Genomic DNA, 20,448 nt, shown 5'->3' with positions numbered 1-20,448 from the left:
AGGAATAAACTGAGTTCTTAAATATTCAATAAAAAAAAGATTGAACTGAATGGCAAACGTTTATTGATCAAAATAAAAGCTGAGGGCTGTCTTTACTCAGCATTGAGGGACAAACAGACTCATGTTTTTTTGTTTTTAATGTCATGCTCCCCAATATCCTCACAGCTCATACACTTCTGAACATTGTCTACTCTGTGATTAGTGTCTCAGTCTAAAAGTATTAATACTTTTCAAGATACTTGGGCTTCTGCAACTTCCAAACACAACATTTGATGGTTACATTCCCTTTAAAGCACCATACCCTGAAACAAAAGCATTCATTGGTGTGTTTGCGCACCAATTTTATTGAATCAAATTTTATTGGACGACAAACCAAAAACACAAATGACAGCGAGAACTCCGCCACACTTCCATCGTCTCTGAGAGGCATATTGATCAAAATATACCGGTAAGCTGAGAGCTGTCTTTACTCAGCGTTGAGTGTCAAACAGACTCCCTGGAGCACCCAGTGGGAGACGTGGATCGTGGTGCTCAAGTCTGCCTCAAACACCAACCCCACACTCATTGCATCCCTGTGCAGAGATGTGGTGTAGACTGGTGTCCGTATCGTATTCTGTGGTACAAAACACACATGACAGTTAGGAAATAAACATTGAAAGAGTGAAGTAAGTCATTATATGTTTGGGGACCTGTAGTGCATGTGGTCATCACCTTTAGACGGTGATGGCGGTGTGCTATGGGGATGACTTTGAGAATAGGGAGTGGAACAACCAGAACCTTTGGTTTGCTCTTCACCAAGCAGCCCTTCTCCGTGTCCCAGTCCGCCCCCTCCAGATACAGGCCGGACACAAAGCAGCCTGCAGGGGAAAATACTGTCAGTCTTCATCATTAATTACTGATTATGCTGCAGATGGAGGGTGTTATTTCATTACCCTGTCCAGGTCCGTCACTGACTTCATCCTCACTGCGGTACTGGGTCACCTGTGTGTGCAGCGTGTACAGATCTAGAGGCCAACCATGTTTCCTGCATGCAGCCTGGACCACAGCAGTCAGGTAGGACTCTGGGATATGGAGTCCTGATAGCCACATAACCTTTGGCTCTCCCTCATCCACCTGATAGACACAAGATACACAGATACATCAGACATAAATATGCTTTCCCTACTTGTTAATGCCAGAACACAAAGGGACGACATATAAGAGGTGATCTGTGATAGTGTGTGTCCGTCCTCACCCAGTAGCTATACTGCTCATAACGCCTCTTGAAATGGCTCATCCAGTTGCAGAGAGACTTAAGAGTTTCAGGGGCAAACTTCTTCCAAATGGCAGGGATGTGACCATTAAAAAGTGCCCGAGCAACCTCAGCCAACTCACTGCTCATTCCCACCTCACCCGCCAAGGCCTAGGGGACACAAGAGAATCAGAAGAAATACAAACCTGTGTGAAGCGCAAAGACGCGACACATATCTGTTTGTTTCCCCAACATCTTGTTGTCCTCTGCCCTTCCGTCTCACCCTCTGCAGCTCAGCCAGAGAGTGCTGCATGCGGACCACTAGCTTGTTGAAGCGCTCCAGTTCTTGAAGCAGCACCACTGAGGTCGGGCAAGTGTCAGTCCCAAACTTTTTACAGATCACGTCTATGTCGAATACCTTGGGCAGCTTGTTCTGGATGTCCTGGGCCACCTGGCTGATGACCTCATCCCTACTGATGCTTCCAGCAGATTCACCTGAGGCATATGAGAGTGTTAAAAGGCCATGAGAGAGGAAACACATGGCAGCATGGTGGCAAAGAGAGTAAACACCCTTCAACAGTGTGGAACAGCTTCTCCTTCGGAAAAAAGTAAATATTACTTCAAGGAATGCTCTTCTGCACTCAAACTCAATGTGGAGGCGGGCAAGCAATGTTACAATTTCTTCCATTGAAATCAATTAAGAGGCAAGATAGAAGAAAGATGCCAAATCATACCTGTCTGAGGATGCAGGTCTCTTAGGTGAGTCCACATGTCTTTAGCTGCCTGTGTGTAGTATCCTATCTCTGCATTGGAATGAAGACCTAATACCTCTGCTGTGTTCACCAGTGGCATCATCTCAATCTCATCTGTAACAGATAGCAAGGTCAAAATTCACTTTTTAGCAGCGACCAGCAGCTCTATATCTCGCTCTGTCGGTCGGTCAGCAAAACGTCCCACTCTTTGGCAGCCACGGTTTCGCCCTGGGAGGCTGTTCATGAGGTTGTGTGTGTGAATGCATTCAAATGTGATGGATGCATGCACGTCCATAATTGCAGCTATTGCAATTTTTTTTTTTCAGTAAGTAAGAGAATGTAAAGCAATTCAAATATTGACTTACCAACATAGACTCCCTTGGGTCCAGTTGGTGGGAGCTTGTAATCGACGTCCTTGTTGCTGAAGAAGTGGAATTGCTGAAAGGTGTAGAAGAGGAAGTCTCCAAGGTACTCATTCATGGCTCACCCACCATACATCACCTACAAAACATTACACAGACATGCTTAATGTACAGCATCAGCCAGAAACATAATAGATGTACCATCTATTAAAACACAATGAATTTAGCCTAACCTCCCCAATAAGGTATTAAGACTTCCCCAGGGAATAAGTCTATCTCCTTGGTTGTGAGCTTTGGTCAGGTAGGTCTTCAGGATCTCCATGCTCACCTGTTGAACACAGTATCATACTTTAAACCATTTACAAGTTAATTGAAATATAACTTAAATGGAGACGAAAAATCAAATCAAATCCCTGAAACATAGTGAAAATGACTCCCGTGCCACTTACGAAGAAGTCAGACTCATTGAAGTCACAGGGGACGTTCCAGCCAATCTTGCCGAACTCCAACTCCTCCTGAGGTGACCTCCCCTCCGTCTGCTCAATCTTGATGGTCATGTTGAAGGAAAAGAGCAGCTTGTGTCTCTCAAACAGACCTAAGGATACACAGTCAGTTCAGGTTATTATAACCACAAAGTAATCATAAATACTACGTTTTATCTTAAGATATTGATCCTTTTCCATCCATTCCATTATTCAAGTTATTATTTTACCTGTGCAGCCGTAGTTATAAACACTGTATGTCAGAGTGTTCATGATGTTATTCAGTCTTTTGAGCAGGTCAGAGTCAAACAGAGATCTGCGCAGTGAAAGCTCAAACACTTCCAGGTAGGAGGCTAGAGAGTGCTGGTACATGCTGTTCACCAGAGCCATTTCTATCAGTACGAAGAACAGGATAGCACCGCGCTTGGCAGCAGGTCGGTAGCTGTCTCTGAGTTGATCAATGTCCAAAGATGTCTTCTCGAGCAACTGTAGTTTCTCAAATACCTGATGATCACAACATCAAATAAATTAAAAACTAGGATCAATGACTTCGGTGAAAATGCTTTTACTCCAAACTGACCTCACTGGCTTTTGCCTTTGTCTCCTGCAATGTGTAAATCAGCTCTGTGTTATCCAGCATGTTGCCTGTAGTTGTGGACAGCTCTCTGAGCAAGGAGTCCCCGTGTTTCTTCAGCAGCTTCTTATTGTTGCTTGTCTCTTCAATCAAATGCTCACGCTGCTCCTCCAGCGCCTTCTTCTCAAAGCCCATGACAAGGCTCAGCAGCTGGTCCTCCAAACCCGTAAGACTCACTATGGGTAATATAGATACAATGAATGGACACAGACAAGCACAGCATTCATAACACGCTGTTCAAATGTTAGACAATACCATGGTTGGCATAACAAACAATCTTACCAGTATAATCAATGACCATGGCTTTTCCGAACACTGATGGGGAGTATTTGGGGTTAGCATGTTTAGAGTTGAGGTACAGTTTAAAGTTGGGATCGTAGTCCACCTCCTTGTCACCCAGCATGAGGACCTGTCTGCCCTCTGTTCCTTTTACGTTCTTCTCCGGGACATTGTCAATCACGGGATCAATGTACTCATCCACATCTTGTAAAAGGAATGGGAAGCCATATTTAATGGCCAATTCTAGCTGGTTCAGGAAGTCTGGATCATTGAAAGATGAGATCTTGAGGTTATTGTTTTCTTCCTTCTTCTTAATCCAGTTGAGTGCTTGCTGTTGTGGGTCAATACATATGGGAAAACGGCTCCCCCTGCTTGTGAGGATTCCATTCTGCACTGAGAGTTCATCTGGAGGCAAGCCCTCTGAGCCCCATGTGCTGATTTCTACCTCATCAGTCAGAATATATATATATATATATATATATATATATATATATATAATATATTTACTATTTGAAAATTAAACAGGAAAGATGTTGCTTTGTCTCTACCTCACTGAGGTCTGGTGAACCTCTCTTCAGCTCTCCTGCCATCACCAGGACTGACTTCAGAGCCCGCAGGCCAAAGTCATAATGAGACTGCTTTGACAGCTGCTCACGTGCCAGCTTATACACTACTGTCATCTTCTTTGCCAGCACCTGCATTGAATACAAATGTAAAGATGAAATCCTTCATAAGAAATTGAAATGTGTAGCTGCAAAAACTGCAGTTTGGGATTTTTCATGTTTCCACAAAAAAATGTGTTTCTATGCTTTAAGAAATCTCAGAAAATGTTCAAGTAATTCACTATAAATGACCCTTGCATTTTTAATGCCATGAAATAACTAATACATCTTGTACATTATAGTAATATAATCTAATATATTATATATATTACATTATGTATAAATGGTGTTCATCATACTTTGCTCAGGATGAGAGCATCAGCTAAATAGCAGCAATGTAATCTGTGCTTTGTGTGAGTGTGTCCCTCACCGTGGCCATTAGGAAGCCCTCAGAGAAGAACATGATCTCACAAATCTGCTGCAGGTCAGGCGCAATGACCACCACAGGCCTGAAGAGGGCTTTGACTGATTCTGGCAGCTCTGTGCTATGAGAGCATTGTTGTCTGGATTTGGGAGGCGATAACTGACAACACTGAGGCATCAATTTGATTGAACTCATCAAAGCAGCCCCACGCTCCACACTGGGCAAGGCCGGAGAGGATCTTACCCACAGCCTGCGCACAGAGAGGAAAGAAATTAGAGCAGAAAAGGCTCGTGACAAATGAAGAACAGAGACTGGCTACTTTGTCAGGCAGAGAGTGCAACAGCGTGAAGTTTGCACGCAACACACCATACAAATGATTACGAGAACAAGGAGCAAGACATAATCCACACACATCGCAGGATGGTCATCAAATCGGGGATGGTCTCCAGGAGTGCATTCAAATTTTCTACAGTAGCCAGATTCTACAACAGACAATGTTCATTTTTAACATAAGTGAAGGTTAGGATAACAAAACAATTCTGTCGTCACAATTGAGATTTTTATAAAATGTTCTTGGCAAGCGTGTTTTTGTAACCATCGGGTTTTGTCAGTTACACTGTTGAATCTTAACAGCGTGTCATGTGAAAAATATTTAGCAACTATGAATTGTAAAAAAAATGCAGCCTCACCATGAAGTGTCTTTCCAATATGCTGAGGATGCGTAAGTTATCATCGCACTCCGCGTTGTATTTCGTGAGTTCAACAACTGTTCCTTCCAGGGTCTGAACAATGCCTGCATCTGCTTTGGTCAGCACCTCCAGGATCTTGCAGACTCCTGGCTGCTTGAGTTGCTCACTCAGACCATTCATGATGGATGCACGCTTCCGCCAAAAAGCTACCTCTGACAAAGGGCCAGGGCCCTGGAGGAACATTAACACTGAATGTTTCACTTTGGCCTTTGGATATCATTATGAATATTCGGATTGATTTCTTCTACATATGAGAAATACATTTTGAGCTGACAGGAATATCATTTCTTGGTAACGGGCCAGGACAAGAGGGCTCTACATCAGGTGACTAAAACCACCCCAGACCATCACTGGTACCCACAAACCTGTGGCTCTTTGTTTTGCTGCAACTCAATAACAATGGTAATCTGAGTCTGCCAGTTCATCACACACCGCTCCAGCTTCTCTACCATCTCTGGATTAGATAGCAGTACATCCACCTCCGGCTCCAGGTCGAGCTCAGGGATGAGCAGTTTAGTCTTATCTGCGACAAAGAAGCTGATCTTTAGATTGCACTGTTTGTTATGAACCAAGCATTAAAAACAAGCATGAGCAGTATATTAGAGACTTGTTTTTTCTCTATTTACAGACCCCAACAAAAAACTGAACTGATGTTTATGAGGGGGAATTCCAACAGGTTGTTAATTATTCTGCAGATTTCAATCAAATCTTGACTTGTTTTTTTGAATGTCAAACAATGATAAATTCCTGAATAAAAGTCTTTGGTCTATCTAATAAATCAAACCTTGTATCTGAAGGTGTTGGATAGTTGTCTGGACAATGCCCGAAAACTTGACCAACATATTGAGCGATTGGTGAGTTACGTCACGATTGGTGAGTTGCCCGCTTGACTTCACTGGACTCTTCTCTTCCTCCTCTCCACTGGTTAAACTGCAATGCTTACACTTGTGTCTTGGTGTCCTTGTATTGTATTTTATATATTGTTGTATTTGTTTGTTTGTTTTGTTGATACTATATGGACTCAAGTCTGAAATAAAAGTTGATTAACAGTTTTTGTATTTTATGTTTATTGCAAAAGTATGTGTGTTATGCTCTTTAGAATGTTTACCATATAACATAGTTAAGATAATTGGTCATGTTGTAAAATGTGCTTCAAATGTGTTTTTGCCCTTTGACGTTAAAAGGCTCCTCTATTCTGTCCTGCTGTTGGATATTTATTGGTTGACTCCTTTAAGTGAGTTCAGTGTAAGTTTTTGTAAGGCATTGATGGAGCAGGATGTGGAGCAACAATTTTTCTGACCACAGATTCTAGATTGCAGATTCTAGAACGCAGATTATAGACTTTTAAGTTGTAGCCACCTTAGGTCAATGTTTTAGTACTCCAGTTATTACCTAAAGAAATTGTTTTGTTTATTTTTGTTTACATGGAATAAAACTACTTTTAACTAAGAGCCTCATCTTTGGACAGCCAGAGCAAGAAAAGTTTAGCCTGCAAGAGCACGTAAATTGGACATGGTAGTCTACGCGAGTCAGAACCCTTTACATCCTGCAAGAAGTGGCCAAGAAGGACGGTAAAATAAGCTGCCACTACAGTATCGTTTTAGTTTTTATCAACGAGGTTCTGCAGAGTAACGCATAGCCCACTTATCAAAACAACGGTGCTTTTAAAAACGGTAAGGCTATTTCCCATTCTGGGCTGAACGCCTGCAAACATAAAATGTAGCTGCTTGAAGAGCGACAGACGTCTTAGTGTAGTTCCATGAAACTTTTCTAAACTCATACAATAAGGAATGCAGTTAGAGGCTTTCACGAAGAAAAATAACAAACAAATCCAATTTATTATTGACATGACGATGGTGTTCTCAAAATAATTAGAACATGGAGTGTGTGTCAATGAAAAGAGATGATTCTTCATATTAAAACGAATGCTGAGTTTAGGGCTGCATTAGAAGAAAGTACAATACCCCTTCAACCAACCCATACAACATTTTAAAGTTAACTAGGCAAATAATTACTGATCAACCATTACTCGCCCTAATAAAACATTGACTGACATTGTGTAACACATTGTTCCACTGTTAAAACTGGACACACAAGGTCAATGTGTGGCAGTATTTTACTGTCGTCAATTGTGTTGCCAGTGAATAATCTCAATCTTGCAATGACGACAACAATTACGTGTCCTTCCCTTAGCAAAATTCCCAAAATCAATTCCATTCAATACTAAACTTAATGCAAATACTACTATTGTCTGCTATTAGTACATCATTCAATGTTCTCCTAATAAGATTTAATACAGCCTGGCCACGGTGTTACTTATAAATAAAGAATCTTTCAAAGTAAAGGCTCCCGCCAGCAGAGGTGAGTCAACAAATGAGTGGAATGTTACATTGGTCAGTAAGTGACAGATGCATAGGCAGCACTGTGAATGCATACAAGTAAAAACCATATCCCCATCAAAATTCATTTTTAATTCTAATACATATTTAAAATATAATAAATTAAAAAATAATTCTGTAAAAGTATATACACATCTCATCACAATCCTGCCCGAGCACTTTTCAATACTAACAAGTCAAGATCCTCAGCACTGTTTTGGTACCACACAGGGAGACAGAAAAGAGACGCAGTATGTTGTCATTTGGTTGTACTTCTGTAAGGCACTCCGTGCAACAAAAGGATAGGTGGGCAGGTGGCCCACTATATGAAAACCAGATCAGGAAATACAATAATATATATATTTTTTTCTTAAAAAGGAAAAGGTGGATGTTATTACTCATAACTTACCTTATACTAAAATAATGTTTATTTTACTTAATTATTTCAAGTTTGGCAGATGTGGTTTTCCATACAATCAACATCAACAACCGTTACCAATAATGCTTCATTCGATAATGCTTCACACTTTGATTTGGAACCTCACATTTTAACCTGCAGTGAAAATGTAAATGGGTGCAAACTTATCCTGGTACAAAATACTCCGGGTTACATACATTAGCAATAAGAAAACATTTCTCAACAGTACACTCTAATGTCTGCATGTTTTAAACTGTTGGGAGGGCAGTGCCTTTCAGTCCAGTCCAAGTCTGTGACGCTAACTGTAGAATTTCTTAACATAACATATTATAAAAAGATGACGAGAAGAATCATAATCTCCTCATGACTTCTCTAGAATGTGTCTTTATCAGCACAGGCCTTTTTTTGCTCGGTTTACCACCTACCACTATCGTCAGATAGTCCCTTCACAGTAAGCCATGCTGCTCAAAACTGGAGGGCAAGAGCGAGAAGGAAAAGGGGCAAAACTTCACTCCAGTCCCACTGTAGAATTTATTCTGAAACTCCACCCTGAGGAAGAAACAAGCAGCTGCTATGAATCTGAAACACTCGGATCATTCTGAGAACTTTGGCCCCATCGAGGACAAAAGTACTTTTGAGGTTGTTGTCGTTGTCTTACCAGTGCAGCCGGAGAGCATGAAGGAATGCAGACAGACCCTCCATCACCAAGAGGATGGTAACAGTAAGAACGGCAAACAGGCCAAACACAGGCACCAGGAATAAAACTCCGAGACGGGTGTCCATTCGTAGTGCTACTCGCATCACCATGGCCCACAGCACCTCTGATAGCTCTGAGAAAGCACAGAAACGCACTTGGGGTCTTCAGGCATAGGAATACACATTCACAAAGGAAACATGAGCAGACTGCAGTGGGAACTGTGTCCATACTATCAACATCAAAAAAACTCTAAAGCTACTCGAGTTCTCAATACCTTTGTACACTCACTACGTGTTCAGTGTGCGCTTGTATAGGTTTGAAGGAGGTTTTACTGCAAACCATCATACTCACGGGCATGTGCCAGACTCAGAGCCCAGAGCCTCAGGTAGGAGGCTGTGTTGGAGACGCAACCCAGGCAATACTCTATGGTGTGGATGGCCTGATGCAGCAACTCATCGGCAAAGTCAAACTGTCACAACAACAAAACAAAACTCACAATCACAGTCGGAAAACCAGTCAAATATAACAACGGTTGCTGGAAGTTTAATATTAACGGGTAACTATGCAGTTGTTTCACTGTGCTGACCTCCTCTGTCTGCCGCTCTCCACTCGTGGAGAGATCGCTGTGACTGCTGCCCTCCTCCATGTCCTGAGCCCTCATCAGGTACAGCTCCTCTTCACTGTTACGCCGCACACGCTCGTATCCCTGAGAACACACAAAGCAGAGTGTAACGAGTCGACAATTCTGTCTGATATCAAGGCAACAAATATTTGGAAACATATTTCACCATTTCAAAGCCTCACCCTGTACATTCCTGGGCGGTGGTTTCCATTGCGAAGCCAATAAAGGTAGACGGGTTTCCCCAGGAGCAACACAGGCACGGAGAGAACCGCAATGACCACCAGAAATACCTGCAGGCCAGTCTGGAAGAATCAAGACAACATTGTTATGATCTGTCTCAGTGACATCTGAAGTGTATTAAAGCTGATCTGTGTAGTACGAACAGGGACAGACGTTCATTTCAATTGTCACATACAGGAATCTTGACCACTGCATTTAACCCGACCTAAGCATTTTTAGAAGCAGTGGTCTGCTGTGAAGCGCCCGAGGAGTAACGTGGAGTTCAATGTCTGACTCGAGGAGATCTCTACATGCAGGAGAAGCCAGGGATCAAACCACCAACCTATGATAAAAAGATGAGCCACTCTACCTACTGAGTCACACCCTTTCTATTAGCGTCTCACCTGCCCTGGATAGAGGGGCTGCACTGCATCCCCCTGCATGAGGAACATGTTGATGAAGTGGATGAGGATGCTTGGAGCATGTCTGGAGTCCTTCGCAGTGAAGACCAGCCACTTGTAGATGATCATAAACACCAGATAGCCAAACAGACACAGCAGGAACAGAAGCTCGGGGAGAACCACCAAGTACAGGTTGTGCTTCTTCCTAAAGTGCCTGTTTCCAAAAATAAAGCAGGCGATTAGAAACTAACATCCATCACGAGATCATATACAAGTCAGTACTTACAAGTGATTATAAGTGCTGAGGATGACCCCGAAGCTCATGTGTATGACGCCGAATATCACCGACATCTTCATCTTATAGGAGTTGAGAAATGTAAGGCGGTTGGTTGCCAAGTTCCAAATCTGTGAAAGGGTAAGATGACAATTTGTTCTTGTTTTTTTTTTCATAAAAAATGATCAAAAACACAAAAAGTGAAAATCAACAACTGTCAGCTCCTTGGTTTTGCCGCCGCTGAGCAGCCGTTTGTTGTCTGAGCCCGACTGTGCAAGATTGTTGAATTCCTCACTTTACGAAGTCTCACCTTATACGAAGTCTCACCTTATTTAACTGCATCAAAAGTGATTTGTACAGCGTGGACAGTTCTGAGAGTAATGAGTGAATGGTAATTACATCATATGAGGTGCACCAAGCTATCAATAAACTGTCTGAAGGCAGAGCAAGTGGTTTAGACCATATTACTGCTGAACACCTTAAATATGCTCGTCCGAGGTTAGCTCCTCTCCTCGCTATTTGTTTTACTGGCTTCATGATTCACGGCTTGTTACCAGACTCAATGCTGTCTGTTCTCTTAGTGCCAGTCATTAAAAACAAAGCTGGTAAAGTATGTAGCCTAGAGAATTACAGGCCCATTGCTTTGGCCAGCGTCCTGTCAAAAGTCCTAGAAAGAATTCTGCTGGACAGAATACAGGACTTCATCACCTCCACAGATAACCAGTTCGGCTTCAAAGCCAAACATGGCACTGACTTGTGTATATATGCCTCAAAGGACATTGTAAACAAATACAGAGCTCAAAACTCATCACTTCTTATGTGTTTTATTGATGCCGCCAAAGCTTTTGATCGTGTTAATCACAGTAAATTATTTTTTTAAACTGAGCCAAAGAGGTGTCCCCACATATATAGTGAGAATTCTGGCTTACTGGTATGCGCACCAGAGTATGCAAGTAAAATGGGGTAAAAGTGTGTCAGCCCCATTTGGGGTTTGCAATGGTGTCAGACAAGTTCTGTTTAATCTGTATATTGATGATCTGTCTAAGCAACTGAAAGCCTGTAATACTGGTGCATGATTGTAAATACTCTGGTTAATCACATCATGTCTGCAGATGATCTGGTGATCTTTAGTCCTTCTAGCGCTGGTCTTCAGCAGCTCCTCACTATATGTACTGTGTACGGTGTGGAACATGACATCAAATACAACGCCAGTAAGAGTGCGATCCTGATCTGGTGAACTAAAGAGGACAAATGTCTAAACTTCCCTGACTTCAAATTGTCTGACAATAATCTTGGTGTCTGTAGTGAAGTAAAATATCGTGGTCATTTTTTAACAGAACACATGTCTGATGATAACGACATTTCCAGGCAATGTCGTATGATGTATGCACAAGCAAACAGTCTCTCACGCAAGTCTGGTCTGTGTACAGATGGAGTGAAGATGTCTCTGTTCAGAGCATATTGTACTCCACTCTACACTGCACACTTGTGGTCAAACTACAAAAAAAAGTCTACAGAGACTTCAAGTCGCGTACAATGACGCCATGAGAATACTGTTAAAGAGACCGAGATAGAGTAGTGCCAGTGAAATGTTTGTGGCTGCACGAGTCAACACTTTCCAAACAGTTTTAAGAAATCTCATGTACAAATTCATCTGTCGACTGAATGACTCTGTAAATGGGATCATACTTGTTTTAACCAACATAAGGTTTAGCACCACACGCTACCAGTCCCAGCTGTGGCGACATTGGTACAGCTGTCTCTTTGTAAGGCATTGCTAGGCCTCTGTACTTTTATTGTTTGCGTCTGTCTTTTTATGTATCTGCCTGTATGGACCCCGAGTCTGAAATAAAGTCTATCTATCTATCATTGTTGTTTGTAATCTGGCTAATGACGGTAGTGTCATCTGCAAGCTTCACAACAAAGTTCTCTTCATGTCGGGGGTTGCAGTAGTGGGTGCACAGCATGAACAGGAGGGGGCAGAGCACACAGCCCTGGTCACTAGAGAGGCGGAGGTGTGGCTGTGAGAAAGTTTAACATCCAGGTCCAGAGAGTGGAACTCGAGCCCAGAATGTTACGTTTACCAAACAGTTTCATGGGGGAGATTATGTTGAATCTTGGGATTGAATCTAGATGTTGTTGTTAATACAAGGACAATGGTGGCTGTCATGAAGCAGATGAGAACAATCTCTTTAGTGAGAGTGACACGCTGAAAATGTCAGTGTTGTCAGTGTTGATCAGTTGGCACTTTATCAGCCTGTGACATCCTGGTTCTCCTGTCACCAGTCTTTGGCGTTGAGGTCTTTTGCCTTGCCTTCTTGACGCCAGCTTTCAGTCATTGCTCTGGCGATGCTGTATGCTTCGTTATGACCTGGTCGACAGGGAGTTTTTGGGCTCTGGATAGGGCTCACGTCTCCATTCATCCAGGCTTTCTTGTTGGGGAACGAATATATTGTCTTTGTGATGACACAATAAGCAACGCATTTGCTTATAAATGATATCTTTGTTGATATATATTCCTCCAGATTGATGTCGTTCTCCTGGGTGGCAGTCCAGTAGAGCAGCTGTAGCCTCATCTGTCCACACTTTAACTGCTGTTTTTCGATTGTTAGGCCCATTCAGCTGAGAGTAAGTAGGCAGCCGAAGCAGGGAAATTTGGTCTGATTGTTCAAAGTGGGGGCGGGGGAGGGCTTTGTAACTGCCAGGAATATGTGTGTAAACTTGGTCCAGGGTATTGTTTCCTCCGGTGGGGATGAGGACATGCTGGTGGAATTTAGGTAAAACAGATCTGAGGTTTGTTGGATTTAAATCATCAGATAAAATAAAAATACAATCCGGTTTTGTCACGCGTCTGCTGATTTTGATAGTCCTTGTTGTTAATATACTAATATATTAGTATTAGAACATTATGGTACGATGGTCTCAACTCGTAGTTAAAGAGTTCGTTTTCAAATCATTTATTTATAATTTTTTGCTTACAAACAACCAAACACACATTATATTCCCTTCAACCACAATCAGCAGGACAACTGACACATCGTGCGCAGATTTAGTTTTCTTTGGGACTTACTCTGCCATGTCTCGTTTCATCTCCCAAATCAACCCACGAACTTCCTAGTAAACAAACGTGCACCTCTTCCCCCTCCCACCTCGACTGAAATCTGATCTCCTTCCCTTTCCGGCCTCGACTTTGCAGCACGTTGTGCACGGGCTGTCGGACACTAGTGGCTCCGTTAGTCTATATACAAACAAACATTATATTATGTTAATCACGTTGTCATATTGCTTATTGCTATGCAATACTAATTGGATTTAGCGCCATGACACCACCGGCACATTTTGCTGATGTAGGCTGAACGTGTCATGATGAAAAATGCCGGATCAGAGAGTTTACATAACATGAAACCGGTTTAACTCTACTTTAAGTGCGCATGTCCTGGTGAAACGTTTACTGTGATTGGGAGTATGGTGAGAGCTCTTTGAAACCACCACAAGGATTAGAGGCAATGATAACATCTATTAGGTATTATATGACAAATCATGTCTTTCATGATGACTAATCTACTCACCGGGTCAATTCCCAGAGGATACGGTCCGTTGAAAACTCCCGTGACATTTGGATCCAGAGTGAGAAAACGGTTCCCATTGATATTACCATTCCTTACAGGGCACAGAAGAACACCAGTGTGTGTTAAAAGTAGGTCGTCGTGGAACAAATCCACAATCGTCATCTTATCTCTACATCTTCAAACACGTATATTAGGTTGTTCACACCATTCCTTCGTCGTGAAGTACTCACTTCCACACCTCGGCTCTGAACATGGCCGACACATTCCATCCGGAACCAAAGATGTTCAGGGACTTTGAGAAACAGTCATTGTATATAAGGCCGGTGTAGATGGAGAACAGGCCCATCAACAGGATGATATAACGGCCCTCAAAGAACGTGTTCCAGATCTGCAAATAGACGTCAAATCACTCACTTAACACACACACACACACACACACACACACACACACTGCATGCACACACTGCGTGACACACAAATGAGTATCAGGTAAACACTTTGCTCACCTCGTTCCTGGTGTTTTTAAGTTTGCGGTTGTTCTCGTACAGCACCATCCAGAGAGCAAACAGAGCCATGATGACGCCATGACCCAGATCCCCAAACATCACAGCGAACAGGAACGGGAAAGTGATGATTGTGAAAGGAGCTGCAGATGAGAAGGAGAAGAAGAAAACCGATGAGTGAGCTTCAAACATATTTCATAAACTCTAACAAAATAAAATATTACAGACATAAAGACAACAGGATATCAATCAGTGTAGCATGAACTGGACCCAAACACACAAGGAGTATTACACAGTTACAATAAAAGGATCTTTTCTTCAAAGGCTGTTATGCAACACATTCATGTTACATCCTTTCAAAAAATGAATTCACAGAATCCAAAGGCTCCCACTCACCAGGGTTAACCTCTCTGTAATTTCCCACTCCATAAGCGTCCACAATGTTCTGGAAGCCAGAGGTTAGTTTGTTGGTCTTTATCAGAGTGGGGGGAGTGTCATTGGTGGGGATGCGATTGACAAAGGAGGGAACAGTCACTCCGCTTTTTCTCTGAAATATCAACGTCAAATCAAAATGTCAGCATGTTTTCAGATATGAATAAATAACTAAACAAGAAGAAAAGGATTTAATGACCCTTTGTGGTTCAATAGTTTTGGCATAACGTAAATCAGTGGAGAGCCAGATGTGGCTCCGCGATAAATAATCCTCTGAAGGAACAGTTATTCACATTGGTACATCTTTTTATCCCAAATATAGTCTGTCCTATGCAGCCTGAAGCAGAATGACCAGTGGCCATTCAGCCCCCTTCCCTTTGGTCAAACTCAAGAGGGAAACATTAAAGCAATGCCTAATTCAGCACTTGCAGTTATGATAACAATACTCCAGTTCATGAAGCAACTACCCCGGCTACTGAAACAGAAAAAGAAAGTCTGTCATGAAGTAAAGAAGGGTTTCCTCACCGATCCTTCTTCTAGGGCTCTCCGCAGCATGGGGATGTCATCGACAGGACACCAAACCTCAGCGATCAGACACTTGTTGGTAACATCAAAACTACACAGATTGAGAACATAGTAGATGGCCTTCATCTTCTTGACCTGGAGGACCCAGGTGTAGACGGATTCTGAGGCCTTCATCAAGACCTGTTTCAGGTAGTCCTCTGTCCTGTGAAGTACCTACACAAGGTTAGAGATAAACAGGGCTCTGAGTGAGGTACAACACAGAACAGATATTCAAACGTTCAGAAAAAGAAAAAGTTTACAAACCTTGACATTTTTTTATGAAAGTATTGTGTATTGAACAGAGAGAAATAAACACGAAGTGCTTTTTGTGTGTGACTTTGAAGAGATAAAGAGCAGAGAAACAGTCGGGATCAGGGAGGGGCTGAAAATAAAATGCATGAAAGAAGGAAAAAAATAAATAAATAACAGCTCAACTTTCAGCTGAGGTCTCATGTTGATCATGTGCTACAGGGCTTAGAGACACCAACTGATTCACTCTACAGACCCAATAACTGCCGGGACTGGCTCACAGGAAGAGGAAATTAGGTTCATCTTTTAGAAAATAAATCAGCCATTTAAACTTATTCCTTAATTCTTTGACCATACAAGAGTTGTTCTAATGAGGAATCCTTGATAGTTGAACTGTAATTCAGTGAAAACTAAATTTTATCAAAGCTTGTTTTGAAACATGTTTTATTCCTTAATTTTAAAATCTACCACCAGGAAAAACAAAACAAAGCTCATATTTAAAATGATCAATACATTAACAGAGATGTAGTGTAAGCCTTAGTGGATGACAAAGAGACAAAAACAGGAAGAGTGATTGAACATCTAGATAATTAGATACTAGACAATAGACATACTGTGTGCAGGTCCTGAATGCGAGTTCTTAGTCCTTCCACAACATCATTCCTCTCCTCATTGCTACTGGGATAAGGATACACGTGACAGTGGTAGCTATGGAGGGAGAAAGTACGTTATTCATTCATTACAACTATAACTAAAAACACTTGAACAACAGGTATGAGCCACTGTCTGCCATTAAACCACAAGACAAAGTATTGTGGAATAATTACCAGTCACAGATCTTCTTCACTTTCTGACCGATCTGGTCTCCCCAGTAGGAGATTAAGAACACCACACTCTTGGTCAGCTCCCTCTGCACACAGAGAATGAGAGGAAGTGTGTAAATCACTGATAAGACCCAGATGCTCATCGAAAAAAAAGGAAGCGTCAATTTGGGCACAGAGTAAGTTTTCAAGTGATAGTTACATTTTTCTGGGTATTTCAGAAAAATGAACTGAAAAGTGAATTCTTGATTTAGGAACAGGCGACAGGAACAGCCCCATTGCAACTCAAAGTGTGTATGTTTTTGCTATATTATTTTCTAGTACAGATATTGTTACCGGTGTGAAAATAACTGATGTTAATCAATGCAAAAACCTACCGTATCAGGATCTTCCAAATACTCGTCCACCTCAGCGTAGCTGAGGATGGTGTAGCCTTTACACACTCTCCACAGCATCCGCTCAAAGGCCCCGATCTTTGTCCTCTTGATGAGCCCAGAAATGAAACTGCAAGAGGATGAGAAGGGCATTCACAAACAGCCTCACATGTGTGCCTACATATGAACTTTAAATGTAACGTTTAATACAAAATATCACAATAAATGCACAACAGTCTCAAGAAAATAATATAATTCAAAATTACTCTTAAAAAATGTTTGGTGTTGCTTTTGATAATATATTTCTAAACTCCTAAAGTCCTCTTTTTTGCATCACAAAAGAAAACCTTTTCTATGAAATATGTTAAAATGTCATTGTTTCCTCACACCATTTCATTATGAACTCTTGCTCACACAAACATATTCACACAGAGCGTTAAACTTCAGAGCTCCAATGGTTATCTGGGTAAACTAACGAGAGATGGGAATGAGGGAGATCAAACACAAACGTAAACGTAATGCTGATATGACCAGCATCAGTTTCACCCTCACCCAAGTCTGGCTCCGAGCCTCTGCATGCTGCTGTAGTCAATCATTGTGTCTTTTTCCAGGAAGGGAAACTCCTCGTACTGAACTTGGAGGGGCTCTCGCTAAAAGTAAAGACAAGATGCCAGGTGGGTAAAAATATCAAATGAAGGACCAGATTATAATATCATGAAAAAATGTGTTTGGTCCTTCATAAGCAAGATGGAAAGGTGTGTGTAAAGAATCCAGCTACAGAATGACATACTAACCTCCGATGATTTCTGTACAAAGTTGCCGCTGATGCGCAGCATGTGTGTGTACTCGGTCAGCTCCAGCAGATTCCTCTGCAGCTTCTCTTTGTTCCTGGTGACTTCTCCTAACTCTACTTCTAGCCTCTGCAGCTGCTCCTGTGAACACACGCAAAGACACCCAGTGGTAACGGGCATTACAGCCATAATAGTAACTGTAATAAAATACATTTCGGATGAAATCTACCGATTTTACAGACCAGAGCAGAACAAAGTAAGATTCAGTGTTCTGCAGAGAGAAAGTACTCCACCACATTATTTTAGTTGCAGTGGCATTAACTCAACCCACATTTAAAAGCTCTCCAGGAATAACTGCAATCAACATATATAAATATATGAATGATGCTCCATGAGAAAGCAACTAACCATTATAGCCATGACATGCTTGGGTAAAGGAGCCACTGGGTTCACGTCTCCTTCTGGCAGTGAGATGTCTGCTCTCTTGACTTCCCTCAGAAGGTATCCTGTGAAAAATGAAGAGCAAACTTTCTAAGACACGAACAGTCGAACATCTATTCAGAGCCTCCAAATACCAAGGCCAGCCTTTAATACAAACACTGGATCTAAAGCAAAGTGGGACAGTGGGTTAGTCTCTTCTCCTAATCTAATAATTTAGTTAAGGCATGACATTCATCTAAAACCAGCTGACATTTCTCATGACTGTAGGGTCACTGGCTCAATGAAAGTTTATACTGAGGCTACTTGCCCGTCTGCTTCGCTTCTTCAGTCCTATCACAGCTTCGTCTTAACCATGACTACAACTACAACTCAATGAATAGACACCTTTACTGGCAAACTGCATGTCAAAGATCAAGATATCCTTACCCAGGATCCTCTCCATCTCTTCACATTTTTTTATCTCGTTGACATGTTTCCGCTGGAAGGTGTTAACACTGGGATTGAGCTGAAACAGGTTCGAGAAACATTTCAAGTCAAACAATGCATTATTACCAATCCTCATGCCCACATGTCATTGATGCTGTGTGAACCAACACATATCTGTAGGTGAAACCATACAGGAATTAACTGTGCAGGCCTCTTTACAGCAGCTATGATCAACATTAGGACTGCAACTAATCATTAACTTCATTGTTGATTATTTTCTTCATTAATTGACGAGTAGTTTGGTCTACGAAATTAAAAATCGGTGTTTCCCAAAGCCCAAAATGACTTGCTCACATGCCTTGATATTCAGTTTACTGTCACAGGAGTAGAGAACCCAGAATATATTCATATTAAAAAAAGCATGAATCAGATGTTTTCTTTAATACAATTCTGAAACTTATTATCAATATAGATGACGATAAATGTAATAATCTCGTAATCGTTGCAGCCAGATGTAAATAGTATAGCTATGACTTCCTTCTCTAAGTTACTAGACGAAAATAGCCACATCTGCTTTCATATAAAGTATAATTATTTAGACTCAGGTGCACTTTGTCGAGTGCTTTCGATGTTTGCAAACTCCGCAGTAAGTTTTAAAGTGAGACATTACTTTGTTTAAGGAGATAACGGTTTGTCTTTTTCGGGACTTACGTCTCTGAACTCCACGAGCCCCAGCTCTCCCAGTTCACTGATGCAGTCGTACGCGGACCCAGACTGTAGGAACAGTTGAGCCAGACACATCTCCTCACCGCGGAGCAGAGAGCTCATGTTGAAAGCTCGGATATTTCACCTAACGTTACCTGCTGACGGTGAGCCGACGGGGCTAATCTTAGCAAGCTAACTAATGCGGCTTCTGTAAATTGTAGCACATTAAGGGCGTTTAGTCAAAGTCCTGGTTGGTGCTTTTAACGCTGTAGCTCCGGTGACGATACAATGATTGACTTGCATAACGCTGGCTTTAGATAGCTAACGTTACCGACGCGGCTGAGGCTGTTCCTGTTAGCTAAAGAGCTAACTTAGCAGCTGTGTCTTTAACTCGGATAGAAAAAAACTTGTTTCGAGAAAGTTGAATCTGAAATTGTGACTCAAGCGGTATTGAGACCGCTAACGTAACATATTCAATCATGTAGTCGGGACTCGTCTGGTGGTTTATGAAGTATTTAGTTCTCTTATCATATCCATGGTACTCCACGTCACTTGTCTAACTGTTGAATACAATCAACTTCCACAGTTCCGCAGCAGTGGACGTAGCTTTGACCAATCAGCGCCCCTCCCCCTGGAGTCTGCGCACTACACGTTCCTTCTCTTTGTATGAGAGCCCTCAACGCAGTCTGAAAGCGAAGATAAACACATGCTTGATTGATAGTTTACATAAATAGACAGTCAGAGCTAGATAAGCCTAGCAGTCTGTACAGGCTACATTACAAAAAAAAAAAGTGTTCATGGTCCAGTAACTGTTTACCATAGTCCTGAGACTAATTTAAAGAGGTGTGTAAAACACTGCACAAGTATGTGGAATTTTTTCGTGAATTATCTTCTCAAGGACCAAGTTTGAGAAAACGAGGGTGGAAATGAGGGAGAACAAGGAAATAAGACAAATGAGATACATCTTAATCTTTTGGAACAATACTTAGAACTAATAGCACGATTGAGTTGGATTAAATATTGGGTTATTCAAACCTATCAAAACAAAT

General features: G+C 41.8%; 1 protein-coding gene across 1 annotated transcript; it reads right to left on the bottom strand.

The window, feature by feature from the left end:
* Positions 1–7,334: 7,334 nt before the first annotated feature.
* Positions 7,335–20,079, bottom strand: atp6v0a2b (ATPase H+ transporting V0 subunit a2b). Its single transcript, XM_079270556.1, has 20 exons — positions 19,406–20,079; positions 18,695–18,773; positions 18,236–18,333; positions 17,831–17,968; positions 17,589–17,686; positions 17,040–17,166; positions 16,669–16,751; positions 16,456–16,549; positions 15,554–15,766; positions 14,993–15,143; positions 14,600–14,739; positions 14,324–14,481; positions 14,094–14,184; positions 10,537–10,655; positions 10,254–10,464; positions 9,813–9,932; positions 9,595–9,714; positions 9,360–9,477; positions 8,970–9,141; positions 7,335–8,860 (listed from the first exon to the last, which is right to left on the bottom strand). Exons 1-20 carry the CDS (start codon positions 19,520–19,522, stop codon positions 8,758–8,760), a joined length of 2,550 nt encoding a protein of 849 aa, XP_079126682.1. The 5' UTR covers positions 19,523–20,079; the 3' UTR covers positions 7,335–8,757.
* Between the last annotated feature and the right edge of the window lie 369 nt (positions 20,080–20,448).

This window comes from Melanostigma gelatinosum (genome assembly GCF_949748355.1).
Source record: "Melanostigma gelatinosum genome assembly, chromosome: 6".
NCBI classification, from domain to species: domain Eukaryota; kingdom Metazoa; phylum Chordata; class Actinopteri; order Perciformes; family Zoarcidae; genus Melanostigma; species Melanostigma gelatinosum.
This window is presented reverse-complemented; position numbering and strand designations above follow the sequence as displayed.

What these genes read in the sequence shown, in the direction of transcription:
- atp6v0a2b (XM_079270556.1), bottom strand. Translation starts at nt 19,522, where the DNA reads ATGAGCTCTCTGCTCCGCGGTGAGGAGATGTGTCTGGCTCAACTGTTC. An exon ending in CTCAGCACTTATAATCACTT is followed by an intron (nt 10,465 to 10,536) that starts GTAAGTACTGAC and finishes TTTTGGAAACAG; the next exon opens with GCACTTTAGGAAGAAGCACA. An exon ending in GAGAGCGGCAGACAGAGGAG is followed by an intron (nt 9,478 to 9,594) that starts GTCAGCACAGTG and finishes TTGTTGTGACAG; the next exon opens with TTTGACTTTGCCGATGAGTT.